General features: G+C 42.0%; 1 protein-coding gene and 2 pseudogenes across 1 annotated transcript; 1 reads left to right on the top strand and 2 right to left on the bottom strand.

The window, feature by feature from the left end:
• Positions 1–2095: 2095 nt before the first annotated feature.
• On the bottom strand, positions 2096–3705 carry LOC147491040 (protein TIC 20-I, chloroplastic pseudogene; annotated as a pseudogene).
• Positions 3706–5046: 1341 nt separating this feature from the next.
• LOC147491039 (G-type lectin S-receptor-like serine/threonine-protein kinase At1g34300) lies at positions 5047–20432 on the bottom strand (annotated as a pseudogene).
• Positions 20319–22887, top strand: LOC147491038 (putative membrane protein At4g09580). Its single transcript, XM_086565847.1, has 4 exons — positions 20319–20760; positions 21279–21549; positions 21659–21829; positions 22409–22887. The coding sequence occupies exons 1-4, from the start codon at positions 20501–20503 to the stop codon at positions 22538–22540; spliced, it is 834 nt and encodes a 277-aa protein (XP_086421973.1). The 5' UTR covers positions 20319–20500; the 3' UTR covers positions 22541–22887.
• The last annotated feature ends 295 nt before the right edge of the window (positions 22888–23182 follow it).

Raw genomic sequence — 23182 nt, 5'->3', positions numbered from 1 at the left:
GAGCTATGTAGGTCTTTTGGGTTCTGTAAGTTCCATTGGATTGGCAGGGAGGTTAATAGGGATGCCCATGAGTTGGCAAAGTGGACAATCCAGGGGTCAAAAAGTTCACATGATGCCAAAACTCTTGTTAGAATGTAGTATGGTTCCGTTAATGTTCTAATATATGAAATGTTGTTAGCGAAAAAAAAAAATGCTTATGTGGACTGGTTTGACTGACGTATCTAAAGTCAAATGGTGGACTTGGACAATGAAGCACGTGCCTGACAACCAAAAACATTCTCTCATTTTCCCTCGGTCTAAAGTCTCCCCTCTTCTACATTTTCCCCAAACTTGAAACCCTAGTTACATTTCCAAATCTACACAGTTGTAAGTGAAGCTCAACCTTCAGCTGAATGAACCTCAAGTGGAAAATCCATCTCAAGCATCATATCCAATTAGGTTGGTAGTCAATTTACAGCTACAAGTTGAGTCGGGCATCCATCTAAACCAAGTAGATTTATTAGAGCTAATGCTAGAAGGTTGTCAGCTCTCTTAATGGACGACTTCTCACCATAAAGAGCACCATCAGTAAGAATAACTGAAGAAGTGACAAGCAAGCAGCAAGACAAAGGCAAAAAGGACCGAAACCATGGTTGAAAAGAGTACTCAAACAATGGGGGTCAATTTTGGATGTTGTATGGGAATTATTTTTGGTTTTGTCTTTTGGTATTGGACATACTATTTTGGGAACTAGTGCAAGCCCATGACTCTAGATACAATGTAGTAATGCACATTAGGTTAATCAATAATTTGTTTTGTACATTCTCAAAAATAATGAGAAGAACATTTTGAAAATGGCAATAGCCAAAATTTCTCATTTTTCAATTTCCAACTTTGAAAGTGCTATTTTATCAATACAAAGTGGACTGCATGTACTCTACATATAGTTTGTGCAAGTTGCGTCAGATATCATAGCAGAAGACAACAACATATAGAAGCCACAAACTTTCTTATTGTAAATTTTATACTTCTCACTGTCTTAAGTCGGCGGAAGACAAAGGAGGCGTGTGAACCATCAAATACGTGTGTCCTTAGAGCATGAATTGTCAGAAGAAAGCATAATCAGATTATGATATTCTTGGGGAATAGAGAGCTTGTATATTTCATATCATATAGAGCATGTCTCTAAAGTGGTATGAACTCACAGCCATATTGAAATTATTCGATCATCACATTGCACAATAGACTACGACAATTATTTATCTTGTTTATATAAGTATTATTGATTTATTCAAAATTCACTCAATAATGATTATTCATCCTGACTCTTCTGTAGGCTGACACACATTAGAGAAAAAATCACTCCACTTTCAACAATATATGAATTATGAAGACTATTTTGCACATAGAAGGTTTTTGAAGGGGAGAGATGTTCAAATTTTTGCTATAAGCACTACGGAGCAAAAATTCTCCTGAGAACCATTTTACAAACAGTGCACACTTGCAAGTGTGGAGGCTAGCTTTTAGGAGAGTCCTACGTACGTACACATGGAGTCGTAAGCTTCTCCTTGAGAAAGCTCATTATGTTCCTCCCTTACCCGCAAAAAATACAGTTCCCTGCAAAGTAGAAGGGCCTCTAAGGGCTTCCAAGGACAAAGAATCATCTCCAACCAAAAGAGAGACATCTAAGCTAGAATCATCTCCACTCACACTTTCTTCTTATTTCATTTTTTTTAACTTCATGTCCACCCAAGCAGTAAAAATTTATAATTAAACATTGTCTCAAAAAGGAACAGGAGTGGTCAATTTTCTACTATTTCATGCAAATATAAATGTCACAAAATTGGAGTCAAGTATCTTCGCCAAAGCTATATTAATTAAGAGCAGTTATTGAAAGTAATTAAAGTAGGATAACAAAATCACATCAAGAAACATTTAGAAGCCAAACTATAGCCGGAGAGGACAACTAAAAATACGAGATGACGACTTCTCTACTGAATTCAACTTGGAAAGTACTCTTATGCACAGAACAAAATGCATCATGAAATCCAAACAAAAATAAAAATAAAAACATGAAAGTAAATGTTATGATCTTCCACATATGCATGGTTGCTAATTAATCTTTTTGACATTGAATATATCCAGCATCACATACAAATGGAATGTCAGTGTACATGCCACCAATAGCATAACGTATGCATTCCATCACTGTGAACATGTATCCAAATGATATATATGGCTGTCTAGAAGTGCATCCCAAGCTTTCCCCAATACAATTCCATTGGCATCCAACGACTTATTGTCCTAATCACCTGCAGAGTAATCTCCAGCCTGGAGCATCAACATAACAACATGAAACCGAAATAAATGTGGCCATTCTTTCTTCCTCACCACTCCAAAATAAGCCGCAAAGAAATATGCCATTATGAACCAATGGGGAAGTCTTCCAATGGTTTCAAGGAAAGGATAAGTAAGGAATTCCAAGTCTTCTAAGAATGGGTGGAGATGGTATGTTGTCTCTGCATATATCTATGTCTCGTGAAGTGGCATGAGATAGGGAAGATAGGCTAACATCCTCCAATACCACTTTGGCTTTTTCGTCATAGGAGGGTAGGGACATCCTTGGATGCTATGGGAGGAGAAGATATGGCCTTCCTTCTATGCCGATAAGGTAATAGCAAAATTGTGTGGGGTAGACTGCCATGTTTGCCACCTAGAAGTGATGTTGATGCAATTGAAAGGTTCAACCGTCACCCTGAAAATGCTTGTTAGTATGCACATTTACAGCTCAGTAAGACTACCAAGTACAGAATAGTTCAGCACGGAACAAATAGCATATAACAATAATAGGTTTAACTTGCATTAACATCAAGGTTATTTATGGTGTAACTATATGGATGTACCCATTCCAAACTTTGTTCTTGTATATAATTAAATTTGAAATAAAATCAAAATTTCAGAGATGGCATAACATTTATGAAGCATGCATAAAATTCCCTTTCCAACTCCTAAAATTTGCTTCCAGAGTCATTTAGTAAAAACAGTACAACATAACGCTCATTTAATAAACAAAAGAAGTTAAATCCACCGATTTAACCCCTCAACCTTTTTGAGTATCAGTAAGATAATAAACTTTGAGCTACAACATGAAGAAATATGTAAGCAATATTTTACCAGGCATTTGAATTTAAACTTTGTCATTACAACTGCATTAAGTATTGTAGCAATTAAAGAATTTCAATATGATCACAATATTGCCACCTGGCAAATCCAAAATTGCTTGAGTGATCCTCCTTTTTTTTATCAGAGTTAATTAAGTTCTTCCTAAAAGATCCTCTCCCATTCAATTTTCGTTGTCAATTAAACAATTTAAGTTGATGAAAGTCTGTCCTTCCTACACCAAACATAACCAATAAAAAGTTTGATTCAAAATGATCAAATAGCACCCCAGATGTCAAATATTTGAGCTAGCTTGACTTAGACTTGAAATTACCTAAGCGTTTTGCTCGAGTGTCGCGTGAGATTATGAGATGAGCAAATCAAAATGAAGATAAAAAGGTTTGGGATTTTAGTTTAACTTACCATGATGAGCCTATACTTGGGTTCAAACTTCTTAGAACTGTCAACAGAATCATAAATCAAACCAAAACCAGTTGACTTGCCACCACCAAAATGAGTCCTAAACTTGAAAACAAAGATAGATTTTGGATCCTTCACTTCATACATCTTTGACAGCTTCTCCTTCAATTCCACCTCGAAATATTGTGTCTTCAAGGTTGAAGAACATCAATAACGAATTGCTTCCTGGAAAGAAGGCACTAGTCATGAACTTCCTTGTTCGGATTGTAACTTCTTTGCCGCCGTCTGCCATTTTTTGAGATTGAAACTCTAGAGCTTTTAGTGAGTGAATTTTAATAAAATTTAACCAAAACAAACCCAAACTAATGTTTATTGGGCTCGAACCCGCGAACCCCGATGGAAACAAAGCCAAAATAACCAAGCGGGAGCTGTTCCCGTCAGTGTCCCGATTCAAAAATTAAATTGGAACGCACATCTTGACCGTTAGATCTTGCTCAAAATGATCTAAACCGTCCTTTGTGTGTTATTTTGTCTTGGAGTGGAAAAAAAAACCCTAGCTTATTAGATAGATGACTATGGATATGTCACCAGTACTCATAGAACCACTTGGTTTAACCTTCTTTTCCTTAACATAATCAGAAACAACAATGACAGATGATCTATGAAGAAGGTTTGGTGACTTGGTTGATGAATCAAAGCGAAACTTGTGAGTAGATCCAATAAAAGAAGATGGCTTTTGATTAATTGGATAAAAAATATGTTTTTCTTGAGATCTAGAAGTGGAAAAAGAAAAGGGTTAGTTGGATAGCTCTAATAGCAGAGAATGAAGAAGCCATTGGTTTCTCTCTTTCTGCCCACAAGTGATGAAGGTGAAGGAGAAGAGGGTATGTGTGTGGGTGTGTGTATAGAGAATGAGGAAAAGGGATCGTGGAGACTGGAGAGTGGTTTGGTGATGAGTTGTTGAGAAGTCGATCTCCAACTCATCACAAACAATGCAAAAAAGAGGTGAGTGTAAGTCACGTTGGTTGTTCTAAAGGTAAATTGACATTCCGTTTGTTCAAGTCTATTCAAATCTAATAGATAGTACTAGTATCAATTGTAATAAATTGAAAGTTACCTGTATTTTTAGGCAAGAAAAATAATACATTGTATTTAATGTAAAAAACAGGAAAGTACATTATATTTTTGGGTCATTATGTCATGAAAAAAATAAAAATAAAAATAAAACCATTCTGCGCCACTTGAACTGGCGCCAAATGAAAACCCTAAATTTTTCTAAAACTGCTAGAATCTACTAGCTCCTAATTCCTCGTATATATGAGGAGTGTTTTCCGGATAGGGATAAGCAACCGCCGCCTGTATAGAGAGCCATTGGACTCACTTTTTGTCCATTTTATGGGGATAGGGAGCCTCTTAGCTAAATGACGATATCAATTCAAGTTGAACTACAAATAGATATATAACAGATGAATTGAAGTTGATTTTTTACTACATCTTCCTAAGACAGAAGACATAGACGAAAATGATGGAGATGGTTGGTTGAACGGAAGCTGCAAAGGTGGAGATAGCACTGATACTACTGCTAATATTTTCAATACTAGTTCCACCAACAGAGTTTTATGTTCTCCTTTTGGGAAGGGGGGCTTCTCAATTGTTGTTATGCCTTGTAGCATTTGGACCACTTTCCCAATTATAGGCCTCTGAGATGGTTGCTCCTAGATGCACTAGAAAGTTACCTCGATAGTGTTGGGGAAAACGATACCAATCTATCCCTACTAAGATAGCTTGCACTTCGACAATCTACTACTCCAATAAAAATCTAAACTTTCACTACAACTAACAACCACAACCTAAGCTATGAAATTAACTATCACAAACAAGCAATAGCAATGTAAAGTAACTTACCACAATGAGACAAAAGAAATAACGTGGTTCGGCTAATGATGCCGACCTACTTCCACAAGAGCAAATCCTTTAATAAGTGTGGAAAGGAAGATTACAATCACTCATCTCAAGTCTCTCCAAACTTACTCGATCTCTCTTATCTCCTTACAAGCTTTTTCTCTTTACAATGGTTTACTCTCAATTTTGGTTGCTCTCAAAATTGGGTTTCTCTCTAAGACTTCTCTTACTAAAAACCTAACTTTGGTTTTATAGTAATATGAAATTTTGGCGCGACTGTGAAATTTCAATTCACTAGAGAAAAATCGGAATTCGGTATGTAGAGGCAAGGGCGGTGGTGCCTTTGGAACAGGCATAAGAGGGAGCCTCTTTCTTGACCAAATTCTAGTAACATTGTTTCACGAAAACAAGGAAAAAAAACTATCTTTTTTATTTAGGCAAGGGCGCGCGCACCACCTTCTCTTCACACAAACAGTACCAAATACGACCCAAAAACAACATCTTCTTGGTTTTTCCAATCATCCTCATGTGAGGGATAAAACCCAACAGATAGCCCTCATGACTTGTTCCATGTCTACTTCATCCTCAGCTAGCATTTTATCCAGGATGTTGTTTATATTTCTCTTCTCAAACTCTTCATATGCCCACATCAAAAATTTCTTCCAATTCCTACCTATCTTTGCATATACTTCAAAGCTCCTTCGTCCACTTACTATCTCCAACAACACCATTCCATAGCTGTAGACGTTGGACTTAGATGTGATTGGAAGGTTTGCCAGCCATTCTGGGTCTAAGTACCCTCTAGTTCCTGGCTTCTTACACTCTTCAAGGTTCAGTATCGATGGTCATCTAAATTGATGAGCTTTGCCAAGCCAAAGTCATAAACTTTAGCATTGAAAATTTCATCCAAAAGTATGTTCTCTGGCTTTAGGTCACAATGTACAATACAATCTCGACATTCCTCATTTCCTCATGCATATACGTTATCCCCTTTGCAGTACCAAGTGCTACGTTGAATCGAGTCTACTAGTCCATCAATTTTCCTGATGCCTCATCCTTTACAAATAGGAAATCATCCAATGACCCATTTTTCATGAACTCATAAACCAACAGTTTGTGTCGGCCTTCAGAGCAGAACCCTATCAACCTAACTAAATTCAAATGGTGAGTGCTACTTATAGTTGCAACCTAGCTCCATCCTAAATTGCTTTTGACCTTGTTAATCCCTTCAAGTTGTTTGACGACAACCACAGTTCTAATGTCCAGAATACCTTTATAAACGGCCCCAAAATCTTCAGCTCTAGCCTAGCTTATACTTAAACCCCTTAGTAGAACGCTGAAGCTCCTTGTACGAGAACTGAACTGGAGCACTGCTGAAGCATACTCTAGAAGGGTGTATTGTGTCGATAAGGCCCCAAACTTGGAACTATTCCTACATTTTTTTTTGCTAAGGATAATTTGTATTAAGCAAAAGAAACGGTTACAATGAAAGAATCATTAAAACTGGAGGCATTACTGTGCAAGTCTCCTCATTACATTGTTAAGGTGCGAATCTAAAATAGGTTGTGTTTTGGTTTTCAAGCTTTGATATAAAATCTGCTCTATAGTTCCACCATTGCTTGGCGTCTTCAGGAAGAGACGTCCCCATTCTAGCCCATGCATCTGTTGAGAAGTTGACTTCTCTCCAAGTTGAGGAGATGAGGAGCCACTGCATTTTCTTTCAAACCCTCTCCCATTCTCCCTTGCACTGCCAATGAACTTGGTTGTGCTGAAATGCTGCTGCCGCTGCTGTAGAATCCGTCTGAACCCAAAACTTAGTCCATCCTAGTTCAAGAATTGTTCCTACAACACCATAACCAAAGTCCTCCCTGCATAAGTACCGCACCCACGAGTGTAGTCAATATTGGAGTTATCCCTCACATGAGGAAGAAGGAGAGAATCCGGTGATGTTTGCGTAAAGAAGTTTGAGCAAGCGAACGCTCGAAACTAGTCTTGCCCAAGGAGCCTTGGAGAAAAAGAAGATAGTTTTTTTTTTCTTAGCTTTTTCCGAAACAAGTCTACTGATTTTTTTTTCCCCTAAAATTCGAAGAGGGCACGCGCCCGCGCTCAAGTCTATTTTCATCAGAATTTCTATTTCTGAGAACCGCGAGTTTCCAGCATAAGAAAGGGGTTTTTGGCAAAACCTAATAGACGAATAAGCCAACACAAGTCACGGAAAAGAAACCTAATTTTGAGAGCTATCAAAATTGAGAGATAACCTTTGTAAAGAGAAAACCTGTAAAGAGAGAGAAGTGATCTAGTAAGGTGAGAGACTGAAAGGAGTGATTGTAATATTCCTTCCTACTTTATAAAATGATTAGCTTTTGTGGAAGTAGGCACCATTATTGGCCGAACCATAGTATATCTTTGTGTTGTGGTATGCTTTTATTTCTTTTATTATTATCTGTTGTTAATAGTTGTTTAGAGAGTTGTGCATGTTAGGTTGGTTGTAGTGAATATTTAGAATTTGTCTAGAGTAGTAGTTGAGTTTATATTACAAGTTATCTGTGTAGTGGGGATCAATTGATATCGTTATTCCCCAACAGTCAACACCGCAACTGCAACTACCCAAGTTGATAGTTTTCTAGAACGCCTTGAGTTTGAATTCACAATTGGAGGGGGGGATTAGGGAGCCCAGGACTACAAACCTTAATGAATGACTTACTAGGGAGAGCAGGGGACTGACACCCACTAAGGAAACTCAACACCTTCAGGTAACATTGCCTGGTACCATCAGCTAAGGAGGTAGAAGCAACACAAGAACCACCTACAAGCTAATTCTCCCTACAAGCCGAAACCCAAATGACGACAATCTGAGAAGAGAGCTCAGGCATATAAGTAAGAAATTGGGTATGGTCAAACTCCAACATAGTAGCATTGCTTTGGCAAGCTTCAAGCTTCACCTTCCTCTTGCAACCCTTTCTACTAACATTTGGATCCAAAAACTCATAGTTTTGAGACAGACAATCAACCACACACAGGAGTCAAAGAATTGTTGTAACTACAAATACCCATATTACCGCACCATCCATAAACTTTACATTGATCTGAAATAGTTGCCCACCTCTAGTAGAATCACCATTCCCACTAATAGAACTATAAATCCTCAAGTTCCCATTAGGATCAAGTCTTAGAAAATGTGTGGCAAGTCGGCCTGTTTTTAAAGAGATCAGTAACTCAATAATGTGTAGCGAGGTTCGAACCCAGACCTATGGTATCATCACCCAAAGGCTTTACCAACTAAGCTAGAAGGCACTTACAAATCTAAGAACATCAGTACCTTCTCTATAATCACTACTATAAGCCATTGTAGAGAAAAAGGTCTCTTTGACGAACAGTATGATAGGCGTGTGCGCGCTCGAAGTTTGCCTTGCTAAGGGCGCGCCCGTGCTCCACCATATTTGAGACGAACAGTATGTTAGGCGCGTGCGCGCTCGAAGTTTGCCTAGCCAAGGGCGCTTGCGCTCCACCATATTTCAGCAAGCCTTCGACCGTTTTCGGAAACAGTATAAAATTAAGTTTTTTTTTTTTTTTTCTGAAAACTTAACCTAACCAAAACTAAGAAAGAGAGTGATTGTAAAAGAGCAATTCTTAGTGAGTTGAGTGTTCATTCTTTGTAAGTGAATTGAGAGCTCTTGTAATCTGTTACTCTAGACATCTAGTAAAGCTTGGAACTCGCAGTGTGGACGTAGGCAAATTGCCGAATCACGATATATCTCGTCTTGTGGTTTGTTTTATTTTTGCATTAGTCTCTTTACTTAGCTTTATATGCTAGTTAATTGATATTGAGAAGTGTTGGGATAGTACTTGGAGGGTGTTGAAGTCTTGTCTAGTGAGAAAGATCAATTCTTATGTAGGGTTGATCTATTTGTAGTGAATAGCATTGTTTCCACTGTTGGTTATTCACAATAGCCATATTAACAGGAACAAAGAACGTAGAATCAAAAAGTTGTAAAATTCCAATTTCCTGAAGAGCTGAACTTGGTGACGATAAGTTCCCAGTAAATGAAGAATTAAGAGCTTGGTTCCAATAAATTGTATCTCTATTCCATCTTAGAGAAAGATTACCAGAATCAAGTAAAACAAATGAATAAGGCCCAGATTGCAAACTCTTCGTAGTAGTAAAATTTTGCCTAGGTAAAATAGTATCGGTTGGATTCTCAAAAGTAGACCAAATGGTAACTGACTCATTTCTCAAATACAAGTTACCTGAATCATCAAGTGTTGCATTAGTAACGCCTGTATTCGACATTCTAGACTCCCAAACAACACTACCTGAACCGTTGGTGTATAGACTGTGATCACTACTTCTAATCTTACTCGTCTCTCGTTCTTTTTTTCTTTTCTCCTCTCTTTTTCTCTCTCTCTCTCTCTCTCTCTTTTATATATCTCCTCTCGTACCGCAGCGGTTATCTTGCGGTTCTGGTTCCGCTCTCCCACTCTCCACGTTTCGCAGCAGTTCTAGAGCGGTTGGGATACCGCTGGATCCGATCTGTGCAACTTGTCTTCCCATGCTATACCGCATCCGGTCCCTTTGTCACCACTAACCTCCTAGGTCATGTGTACGCCCTATACAGATGCCCTCTCTCGCCCTATTGTTGGTCCGCTGACTGGCAATGGTGCCGGTGAACTACTCTTTCTTTTCCGTACACCCTCTCTGAATACTTCTTTGTCCGACCCTCCCACTGTCCCTTTATCTCTTTTTCTCCCAAAGACGTGTTCCACGCGGCTTCCTCTCAGACTTGCCACGGAAATACGGCGAAATACGGCGACGCCGCCAGTATGTCGCTTCTTCAAAAATCGAGATTACACGCGTCCCCTATTCCTTTGGTTCTTCTCGGCCGGTTCGGTTACTCTTTTGTCCCCTGCCCCTCAACCCGCTTTAAAAATCTCTCCTCTCTCACAACCCTCAAAATCCTCAAAACAGTAAACCCTCACCATTTTTCTTTTCAACTTCACCTTCTTCAACCTCTTCCCCTTTTCCCTCGTGCCACTTTCTTTCACAAGAACCTCCCAAGACGTTTTGGTTACGCCCTCCATTGCTTTGGCCCTCTTGCTACTGTGTTTGTCTTAAATTGTTTTCCTTTCCTTTCCTCCTCGTTATTTGTGCATTCATTGTTTATTTTGGGGTTGCTTCCTCATTATCTTCCTCTCCTAGATTGGCGATCTATCTTTTTCTGAATTTCCCTCCTTGCCTTTGTTTCCATTATGACTTCATCGGAATGTGAGGTCATCTCCTCCACCCAATCCTCCCGCCACCACGGGTAACTGATCCTCTACCCCTAGATCTAGTCATCAATCCCACGGACGATCTGAATCCCCGGCTTCAAACTCTACCGATCCCACCGCTGTTCCATCTACTTCGGGTAGGACACCTTCTCTGCCATCACAGCCGGCCCTATTACCGCAGACCCAATCTAGATCTTGTTAAGGCCGCTTTACGGCATTCCCGGTGACATTATTCTCGAACATGTGTCCGGCCACCCACTTTCCTCACTTAGTATCGCCACCGGTTATCTAGTAGCTACCGTAGAGACAGATAGCATACCGGCTTACGTTTCCCTTTAACTCCCTTTGACGCCGAGGTCTCAGAACCATTTCAACATTCCTCCGCGGTCGGGGCATAGGTAACTTCGGCGTGTTATGTATGCCGCCAACCACTACAATGAGACTCACTCCCCAAAATACAACTCCGCGGATATCCTTGCCCACTTCTATATAAAGAAAAGCACTAAACCGGGGGTGTGGGATATCAATCCTTCTGACTCGCCCTCAAAAAAGTCTTTTCCTTCTTCACATTACCGCCGACAAGGTGTGGCATCGCATTACCGTATGTGTCCGTAATTTTTATCCGCGGACCTCCCTCCGGAAGTTTCTCTGAGGCATCTCCATTTCCTAACAAGTGGTAAGTAAGCCGTTAGGAGTCGCGGTATTTATCTCTCACCTGTCATTAATTTGTCTTTTTGTTTTGGTGATGTAGGTTGGAGACCAGATTCGCGATCCCAAATATACAACGGTGTTTACTCAGAAATTTTCCAATCCCTCCGCGAACTCGGGAGTTCACAGTGTGAAGTCCTTGGCATTGATCCGGAAAAAGCCACTCCTCTGTTACTTGACCCTTCTCTAAAAAACATTGGCAAATACCAAGGCCCCCTCTATCGTCTGCCGCCCCCCAAAGAAAGAAAGCCCAAACCATCCCCACCTCAAAAAAGAAAACGTTCGTCTTACAAGTCTTTCAACTATACCAAAAAAATCTCCCATTCACGAGCTGTTGCTCAACGTGCCGCTGCTACTAAAAACAAGACTACTACCGCGGAAACCCTTCCCCCTTCCTACTCTCGTGTGGCTGAGTGGGAGGACGATTTTGCTGCTAATACCGCTCCCCCTTCTGCCACCGCCATGGATGTGAACAAGTACAAGCTTTGGGACAGCGACTCTGATGGGGATGCTCCTGTTGACGTGTCAAATAAGAGCCCTCCCACCAAAAGGGCCAAAACTTCGCCGTGTTCCTTCCCTAACCATCGGGCCGCAATGAACCTCCTCCTGGGTCCGTGATATCTTCACGCCTCTAGACAGGATTCTTCTTCGGCTGGTCCTTTAACCTCTGGGCTGTCGAGGTGTGGCATCCCAAGTTCAAGGCTAGGGACCGCTGATGTGACTACACGAGACTCGGCTTTTGAAAACCCACCGTTGGCCGCTTCCTTATTTTTCAGCTCTCACCGCCTCGGGATCAAGCTTATGGAGATCTGCCGGTACCGTTGCTTTCCTACTGGGGCCTCCATTTACACTGGATGGGAAAAGGTATGTCTTGGGCTAGTGGGTAGTGGCTTACCAATTGTCGATGATATCTCTCCATTCTTTGTGCTACTCTTATACCCCATATGTCCGCAAACCGGAAGTCCAGACATCGGCTATGTGCTGCGTGGCCTGACCAGACCGTGGAGAACTTGGACGCTGCAAAGCAGGAGATACACGGCCCTGACGGCTGGAAAGCAAGGTACGCCAAGCTGGAGAAGGAGAGGGACGAGAACCGGATCAAAGGCAAATCAAGCTTCATAAGGAGCTGTGTAGTTGAGACGTATTACCGCGATTACGTAGCGGGTGTCAATTCAAAATGGACAGACCTCCAGAGACGGAGAGGCTTGCCACTCTGCCGCTGTGGATAAGGTCGCCCAAGAGGCCGCTGGATCGATTTCGAGGCTTGCTACGTAAAAAAGATCGCGACGCGAATCGCAGAACAACAACTTGATCGCCTTAAATTGCCGGGCCGATCGCTTCCACCCTCCTCTTGTTGTAGGGGACGCCGACCTCGTAGAACCAAGTGTGAAGTATGAAGCCGCTTGAGACGCCTACCTACCATCGTGTAACGACTCCCATCCCAGTAGCGGTCCCTTCTCCAAGATAAAGTAACGAAGATGCCAAAGATCCCAATCGATGAAGATGAAAATACTTCTCTTGAAGAACCGACTACTGATCCTCAGTAGTAACACATGTCGGCTTACTTTCTTTGCAGATGGCCTTGGTTTTGTAACAGTTAAACGATTATCTTTGTGTTTGTGAAAAACAATGGCTTTTGTAGCTAGTACCTTTGTGCTCCTTTTGCAATGTAATTCACTATTCGTCGCGTTTAGATTACAACGTATTTTAACTTCGTTATGCATGGAGCCATTGATCAATATGTTACTTTGACTTAATCCCTTTTCATTTGCATCTCCAAACTCCGTTAGCTGGACATTAGCTATGATTGTCCCTTGTTATTTGAAGGCACTGTTGGTGAAGGGCTCTCTTCCTCCTGCCTTATCTATTTGTATAGTTTTTACACAAGTTAGGGTGGCCCCCAGGATTCGATTCGGACAAGGAGCGAGTCCGAAGGATCTTCCCCCCCGCTTCGCTTTGTATAGCTGCGGAAGCTAGTCGGGTTGCCCCGGTTTAATTAGGACTTACAAATCCGCGGGCTCGCCCCCAAGGCTTTATGCAAGTACCGGAAGCTAGTCGTGGTTTCCCGGTTTGATTCGGACTTACAGTCCAGCGAAGGGCTTGTCCCCCCCTTCTCTTCCAACGGCTGTGAAGCTTTATAGGGGCAGCTCATTTTGCCCCCCATTGATTCGACGTTAGTCCGCTGGGCGGCTCGTCCCCCTCATTGTCTTTGAACGGGTGTGAAGCCCCGATAGGGCAGCTCATTTTGCCCCTATTTTGATTCGGACGATAGTCCCGGAAGGGCTCGTCCCCCCTGGCCGCTTTGCTTTATGCGGTGGAAGCTAGTCGTGGTTGCCCCCGGCTTTGATTCGGACTTACAGACCGCTGGCTGGCTCGCCCCCGCTTCTTCCAACGGCTGTGAAGCCTTATGTGGGCAACTCATTTTCCCCGATTGGATTCGGACGTTAGTCCGCTGGAAGGGTTTCGTCCCCGGGGCTGTCTTTGAACAGCGGAAGCCCGATAGGGGCAGCTCATTTTGCCCTATTTTGGATTCGACGTATAGTCCGCTGAAGGGCTCGCCCCCGGGCTGTCTTTGAACGGCCGTGGAAGCCCCGATAGGGGGGCAGCTTCATTTTGTCCCTATTTTGTTTGGACGATAGTCCGCTGAAGGGCTCGCCCCTCACTGCCTTTGATTAATCCCTATGCATGCTATTGAGCCGTGAATGCAATCTTTGTTTCATTGACTTAGAATTCGCGATATAACATATATACATTACACAAAATATGCTTGTTTCATCGAAGCTACATTAATCGCTCCTCTCATGGAATTTTTTCAGCATTCTTATATTCCATTGTTTTCCACCGTTACCCTCCCCGGTCTCTATTTTGTAAGTGCCCGATTTCTTTTTTTGTCACGACATATACGGTCCTTCCGGTTGGGTCCTAGTTTGCCGTCATTCTCCTTTTTTAGTGGCGGAGTAACCCTTCGCAGCACCAAGTCCCCAACCCTGAATCCTCGCGGCTTTTCGTTTATCATATCGTCGCCAGAACCTTCTATGATACTCCTCTCCATTCATTATGCGAGCCGTGATTCTTTTTTTTTTCCTCCATTATATCCAACTCGATTGGCTAATATATTTTCATTAAGACCCATTTCCACGCCCCCGTTCTTGTGCGTTTTCTATCATTTCCACCGGTATGACAAATTTCTACTCCATATGCCATTGCGTAATGGTGATTCATTCGTCGAAGTCCCGCGGTAGTAACGATAAGCCCATAAAACATGATTCAATTCATCAGCCCACGCCCTTTTCGGTCTTCCAATTTTCTTTAAATTGTCCATGATGATTTTGTTTGATGCCTCGGCATGGCCATTCCCTCCGGATTATATGGCCGAGAACTTCGCTTTACTTTTTGTAGGCTTGAAGAAATTGACGCACCTTTCCACCAAAGAAATTGTGTTCCATTATCTGCAATGATTGTATGGGGTAAACCGACCTGATATTATGTTCTCCCGCAGGAACTTCTTCACATTCTCTTCTTTGACTTGCTGTAGTGCCACTCCCTCCTCCACCCACTTGGTGAAATAATCGCTGGCGGCCAACATAAATCTTCTTTCTTGCCGGCCGTGGGCAAAGGCCCGACTATATCGAAGTGCCCACATGGCTTAACGGCCACGGACTAAACACATTATGCAGTTATTCGCACGGGAATGGATTAGTTATGCAAACCTTTGGCATTTCTCACAAGTTGTTGCATACTGTTGCATCCTTCTTCATATGAGGCCAAAAATATCCCTCGCGATATCAATCTATGGGTCGGGTTGGATTCACCGAGTGACTTCTACAATCACCTTCATGTACTTCGCCAACACTTCTTGCACTCGCTGTGGCCTTATGCATCTCAAGAGTGGTCCGCTGGAAACTCTTTTGTACAAATCCCCATCTAACAAAACATATCTTTGGCTAACCCGCTCCATCGACCGGGCGCTCTCCTTGGTATTTTCTATCTCGCCCCATAAGAAAAGTTTTAATGGGCGTCATCCATCCTATCTCCTTTTCAACGGTGAGACACACACTCTCAGTTTCTGATGTACTAGGCCTGCTCAAAACTCTTACTTCAATAGAACGACCTTCTGTTCCTGGAAGCATCGTGGCAACAAATGCTAACGCGTCGGCATGTCTGTTCTCACCGCGGCCCAAATGAGCAAATTGAATCCTTTTGAACTTACTAGCTTTTTGTCGTAGAACCTCTAAATATCGTGCCATCCTTGGACAACGCGCCACAAACCCCCCATTCATCTGACAAATAACCAAGTTAGAGTCCGAGAACACCGATAACTCGCTTACTCCCAGATCCTGTGCCATATTCAAACCTGCTATCACTGCTTCATATTCTGACTCATTATTAGAAGCCGCAAATCCTAGTTTCATCGATAACTCCAGCCTTGTGTTGTCAGGAGTCACCAAAACCACGCCAATCCCATTTCCGTGTGCGAATCGATCCGTCCGCTAATACTCTCCAACCATTGCGGCGTATCCCAGGGTCCAAGGGATCACGCGACCTTAGATTCTTCCTCCCCGATCCATAACCATTTCCTCTCCCCAAGTGGGATCCTCGGCTGGAAATTCTGCTAGGAACTCCGCCATGGCTTGCGCTTTTTTCATTTGTTCTAACCTCGATATTTGATTTCAGAACAACTAAGCATCACCGCCCATTTCAAAGCATTCTCCTCGACTTTTCTCGCCTTCAACGCTTTGTTTGAGAGGCAGATTTGTTATCACTACCACCGAGTGTGCATCGAAATAGGGTTTCAACTTTAATGCAGAGAACATCAACGCTTAAAGCATACTTCTCAATTCTATCAGATCGCGCCTCAACGGATAGCATGGTTTTACTCAAAAATAAACCGCTTCTCTATCTTTCTACAATACGCACAAGAACTGAACTTATCGCAGACTCTGAAACCCCCAAATAGAGATACAATATCTCCTCCCTCCCGCTATGATAGCAAAGGGGCTTTCCCTAAATAAACCTTCAACTCCCCGAAGGCTTCCTCACACTCATTGGTCCATCGAAAAAATCGGCGTTTTTCTCAAGAAGTTTATACAACGGTCTGCAGATTTGTCCGATGATTTAGATATAAATCTGTTCAATGTTGCGACTCTTCCCCGCCAACCGTTGCACTTTTTTACATTCTCGAGGGGACGGCATCTCCACTAGGGATCCGATCCGCGGGATTGGCCTCTATTCCACGATACGTGACTATATAACCCAAGAACTTCCCGAATTGAAGACCCCGAATGTGCATTTCTTCCGGGTTCGACTTCGGACTATGCTTCCGCCGAAGATGTGAAAGGTTTCCCCGGAGACACTTCAAATGTTCCTCTTCCGACATGCTTTTCTCCACCATATCATCAATATATATTTCCATGCCCTTTCTAATCTTGTCCTCGAACATTTTTTCCCCCAACCGCTGAAATGTAGCCCCCGCATTCTTCAACCCAAAAGGCATTCTTGTATAACAATAAGTACCTCCTTCCACCACGAATGTAGTCTTTTCTTGATCTGGGCCAAACATCGCGACCTAGTTATATCCCATGGAAGCATCCATGAAAGAGAATACCTTGAAACCAGTTGTTCTATCTACTAACTCATCCACCCGCGGCATAGGATAACAGTCTTTAGGACACTCTTTATTTACATCTGTAAAGTCCACACACATTCGAACCTTGCCGTTCTTTTTTGGAACCGCGACCACGTTGGATGACCATTCCGCACATCCTACGCCCCTCGATTATACCCAAGATCCCTAAGCCGTATAACTTTTCGTGAATCCCTTCCGCCAGATTTGGGTTTTACGCTTCTCATCTTCGCCTTATAGGCTTCGCGACCTCCTTCATGTAAGTGATGGCAAGCTTAACTCGATCTATTCCTGTGATATCTTCAATCGCCCAAGCAAATATGTCAACATTCTCTCGCTAACAATTGTGTCGGGCTTTGAATTTCCACTCTTTTGGCAAGTCCCGACCTAACCCGGTAAACTTTTCTTCCTCTCCCACCCCTGTGTTCACGATCTCAATTTCATCCAGAGTTTTTGGCCTCGATGAGACTCGTGATCCTTCAAATGAGTACCGCTTCCGTAATTGCTACGCTTCTCCCTTTATCATTTCGGCTTTTCACCCCTATTCCACGGACCATACTTTTACCGCCACTTGGTGTATATTTCGAGGCAGCGACCGATCCCCTTTATTTCGTACACCCCCCCCCCCTTCGCGGAAAGCGGATCACCTGATAATAGGTCGACGGAATAGCCTTCATTTCATGAATCCATCTTCTCCCTAGAATGGCATTATATCGGGACCCGTGATATCTACCACCATAAACTGGTGCGAATATCGCCGCCGGACTCCTATCATTCGTAACGCGTTATTTCCCCCATAGGCTTTGTCATGCTTCCATTGAAGCCATACAAATTTGTCTAAGAAACCCTCAACTGATCCCTATCTATACTCATCTCTTCCATGGCCCCTATAAACAACATGTCTCATGAACTTCCGCATCTATCAACACTCGCTTCACTAAATAATTACCTATTGCTATGGTCAATCAACCAACGATCTTCATGCGCGCGAAATCATCGATTCCAAGTCTTTCGAGTGAAAGTTATGTTCCTTTTCGCAATCGCGTTCCTGAAACTAACCGCGTCATGCTTGTCACCTCATTAACTTTGTTGTAAGCTTCGGGCCGTCCTTTCATCTTGTCACGGCATGCTCTCCCGAAAGTGTCTCTCCCTTTGTAAATGACATTTATTGTTCCTAAGATCCTAGCTGGGCCTCGTCCTCTCTCGCGAGATGATGAACCTCCGCGACATACTCTCTAAGCATCCCTTTCAATCATTCTTTCCACCACCACTTCAAAGCATAACATTCGTTAGTGGCGTGGTTTCTAACTGATGATAGGTACGTAAAAGGTTTTCCCTCAATCTCTCCGGTGTATTCCGCGGTCCTTCATATCGCCGCAGCCCCTTGATAAGTGGCAAGATTTCCTCTAACGGCCTATTAAGAGGTGTTTGTTCTATCTCACGGCATGCGACTTTCTTTCACGAATATCTCCCTGTTTCGATCTCCGATCCGTCGGGTCCACGTCTTTCCCCTCATTGGATCCCCTTCTCTCTCTTCTCTCTTACCCCTATCCCTTCGGCCGCCCTTATCCACCACCGTGACCGCTTTCCCCGATCTCTTTTGTTCCTCGCATTTTTTGCATTATATCTTCGCATCGAATATACTTTTCTACCTTTGGGTACAGAGCGCGTGTAGAGTGGTGATTTCGATTTTGGATTAATCGATTCGTGCACCCTAGTCCCCTCGCTTCAAGCCGCGTTTGAAATGCAATGACCGCGGTATGCTCCTCCAGATTTTCCACCCTCGGGGTCTCTTTTTGAATCCGCATTTAAACTCCCTTTAACTCCTACCGACCTCCGTTTTGATGTTAAACAATGCCGCTGATATCCACTACCCTCCGCTTTTCGGTGGATGAAATGGTCCACGAAGTTCGCTTCTAGTTCTTCAAACCTACCGATGTTCACCGAAGATAGGCGGTAATACCAATCCGAAGCGCCCCCCTTAAGGCTTGCAGGGAACATCATGCAGCGCAATCCGTCATACTTATTTTCCTGCCACAATGGCATCTGTTGTCTAAAATGATGCAAATGATTAGTTGGGTCGCCTTTCCCATCATACCTTTCGAATCTTGGTTGACTGAATCTCTTAGGTACCTCTGAATTCCAGATCGAATCCGGCCATGGATTCTTGTTGAGGTTAGCAACCTCCCTTTTGAGCGCACTTTGGTTCATTTTTTCTACCGCGACGGTTAGCTTCTCTATCTTTCTCGATCATGGCTGTACCACTTCCCAGTGATGATGCCCTCTACCGTATCTACTCCCCTAGATTGATATACCTCATTCTCCCTTCCATCTCACGCCTCGGGCGATCCCCATGTTCCATGTCATCTTGTGCGGTGTCTCTTTCCTTTCTCAACTCATCGTTCTCGTTTCTTAACCCGACTATTTCTTCTTGCATAAGTCCGGTATCATGCGGCCGCCACATCAGATATGTCTTCCTCTCTACCCACCTCTCTTTCTTCACTCACTTCTTCCTCTACTACCTCTCGAACAACTTCTTTTCTAGGTCTTCCTACTCCCTTTTTTGTTACGGTGGCCATTTTATCTCGCTATTTCCCACAGACGGCGCCAAAATGTATAGACTGTGATCACTACTTCTAATCTTACTCGTCTCTCGTTCTTTTTTTCTTTTCTCCTCTCTTTTTCTCTCTCTCTCTTATATATCTCCTCTCCTTCCACGTACCGCAGCGGTTATCTTGCGGTTCTGGTTCCGCTTTCCTACTCTCCACGTTTCGCAGCAGTTCTAGAGCGGTTGGGATACCGCGGATCTGATCCTGTGCAACCTGTCTTCCCACGCTATACCGCATCCGGTCCCTTTGTCACCACTAACCTCCTAGGTCATGTGTACGTCCTATACAGTTGGTTAAGCGAAGATTACCATTGAGTTGGAGTTCAAAACGAGCTGAAGTGTCAACAAGGCCAGAATCACCACCAGCTTTCCATACTGGAATACCAGATAAGGAAATTGTAGCAGAATACGAAAAAGGGATGGGAATGAACGTAAGAGAGAAAGCATTGTTGGGAGAAGTCCAGTTGGTACGTGCTGGGATTGGAAGGTGTAAGTGTAGAGCCTAAGGGTATGTCTGCATATGAAATGCTGTAGAACATAAAAAGGAGCAAACAGAAGACTAAGTGTGACATGGTGGGAAGTGGGAACCATATATATATATTAAGTCAAACTCATCGGCATATCAGAAATATCGAAATTCATGTAACGTCAACAAAATACGAAAAGTCAAAATTTCTTTCCTCAATCTTTTTAGGGTTTCATTTCTCAATTCAATTTCCCAAATCCACAAATCTCTCATGTCAGCTCAATTACTCCCATACCCATGTCAAGGTTAAAATTGTCTTTATCCTTGTAAACAAATCCTGTATATTTATTTGTTCCTATCAAATAAAATGATAGGGCCAAGAAATATAGCAAGTGATATTAATAATAACAATAATAAAATGGATGAAGAGAATTTAAAAGAGGATTCACCAAAAAAGCCGAAATTAGATGGAGGGAAGTTTCCATTGAGTCGATGGGAATTAATTGCTGCTATTACTGTTTTCTTTGTTTTTTCAACTGGCCTTCTTTCGGTTTATGCTACAATGCCTTCTGCTGACTATGGCAATATTAAATTGCCCCGGTCTATTTCCGATATTCGCCTTCTTAAGTAAGTATTGTTTTCTTTTATTATTAATTTTGGTATTTTATTCTTCATCTGGGTTGCCATGATTCAATTCAGGTATTTACAGTCACTGCTTCTATTGTTTTGTTAATGTCTCGTTAACGAAAAATTATAAAATAAATTTTACCCCCATTAGTGCAATACTTTTATCTTAGCTGTAAATTCCCAATGAGAGGAAAACATCCTTATCTATGTTACATGGACATGACATATTTCAAATACAATCCACGTGCCCGTGTCGATGTAACATAGATCCTTTCATATCTTGTCACTAGTTTGTTATAGGAATAGTTGAATAGGTTTGAAGTCGTGCTTCGTTTTAGGTTTTAAGTAAGCTGTAAGAAGGAGAAATCTCCATTGGGTTTGAGTGGTATACATGGAATTAATGTTATTGTTTTATTTTGTTTTTTCAATTTTTAGAAGCACATGTTATTAGCTATTGAGGTTGTATGTTTGCAACTGTACTATAGTTTATCTGATTAATTCATTTCCAACTTTTCCAGAGATCATCTCGCGTTGTATGCCAGTGATTACCCAGCTCAGTTCATTTTAGGCTACTGTTCAACCTACATCTTCATGCAGACGTTTATGATCCCAGGCACCATTTTCATGTCATTGCTAGCTGGAGCACTTTTTGGTGTAATCAAGGGGCTGATTTTGGTCGTCTTAAATGCCACAGCTGGGGCTTCTTCTTGCTACTTTTTGTCTAAGATGATTGGCCGACCTATGGTTAGCTGGTTGTGGCCTGAAAAGTTAAAAATGTTCCATGCAGAGGTGCCATTGTACTCGTTATGTATAGTTTGAATTCAGTTCAAGATCATTTTGAAGAGATGTGATTTTTACTGATTTTCTTTTACTGGAAATTTCTCGATAACTTATACAGATAGGGAAGCGCAGGGACAAACTCCTCAATTACATGCTTTTCTTGAGGATAACTCCGACATTGCCGAACACGTTCATTAATTTGGCTTCTCCAATAGTGGACATACCTTTCCACGTTTTCTTCCTGGCAACCCTGGTTGGTCTTATCCCAGCATCATATATAACAGTCCGAGTAAGTCTTTCTGTTTGGGCTACTTCTCAACTCATAATGTCAATTTTAGTCCTATTTTCTTGAAATGAGTATCCAGTATATCTGCTATCGTTGTCTCCATCCTTTTTTCCTTGGCCGTGTCTCTGGTTTGCGTCTATTGGATGGCCAGTAGCTTTGTTGTCATTTACAACTTCGTGCCACTTTTGTTGAGAAGAGTTAACTTCTTATGGAAGCAGCAAAGGTTCTTTTGGTGATAAGTGATTAAGGCATCTATATCTAACTTCGCCGATTTACTATTATCTTTGGTGTTTCATAGAGTATCATATTCATGCATATTTGCATACCTACACCGGGGTTGGTTTCCTTGTGTCGGTGGCATATGAGGATGTTTGTACTGTTTCCACCCCAAGATTCAAATACTGACCGTGCTTTGAATTTGGCACTAACAAGTCAATGTTTTGTAACGTCTATGATGTTTCTTGAACTTTTCTTTGTTTGCTTGAATATTGATGGCTGATCACTATATGATACTACTTTAGAAGCTCTGTCATTTGTTTTCACATTGGGTTCTCATTTTTTGGATTTATTGCTAATGATCAGGCTGGCCTTGCTTTGGGGGACCTCAAGTCAGTCAGGGATCTGTATGATTTCAAGACTGTCGTTGTTTTGTTACTCATCGGATCCATCTCTATCATCCCCACCTTCTTGAAGAAGAAAAGGACATATGAATGAAAGTCCTCCTGGTCTCTGTTACCTCTCAGAATGTTGGTTGAGGCAAGGCTGAAGAAGATTCTACAACTTTAGACCTCTGCTTATGAGTATGTGAGAAGAGATAAAAATGCACACACTTTCCATTGTTGATAGCAATTTGAAGGAGCAAGTCACTGTTACTGATATACAGAATTGATATTATCCTATTTTCTTCTCTGATGTTTTAGCTGAATTATATGCTCAAATATGATTTATTAACATATATGAGCGCCAAAGAAACTCAAGATGATGCAGCTTAACTTTGTTTGTGATTGGGAAATTAATTGTAAGTTTACCTATTTTTTTCAATGAGAACGTACATTCAATTCTGGATATTTTTTATCAAGCAATCGTTTCTGCCACTTTGCAGACTTGTTTTTTTTACTTTTAACTTTGTTTGTTGAATGGTACTGCGGTACTGCCTATAGCGTCTTTGAACAGGCAGGGCACTGCCTATTTGAACCTAATGAACTGCACCTGGAGGACTGCTCATTCAGTCGTGCCTTGTTGAGCACAGGCCCCAGGGTCCCGATATCACCACCAAAAATGATATATATTCAGAAAATTAACATGTACCATATACTAGGCAAATTTAGGGAAAAAGTGAGATAATATTTCATATTT

This window comes from Coptis chinensis, chromosome 6 (genome assembly GCF_015680905.1).
Source record: "Coptis chinensis isolate HL-2020 chromosome 6, ASM1568090v1, whole genome shotgun sequence".
In the NCBI taxonomy this organism is placed as follows: Eukaryota; Viridiplantae; Streptophyta; class Magnoliopsida; order Ranunculales; family Ranunculaceae; genus Coptis; species Coptis chinensis.
Note: the sequence above shows the minus strand (reverse complement) of the source record. Positions and strands in the feature narration are given on the sequence as shown.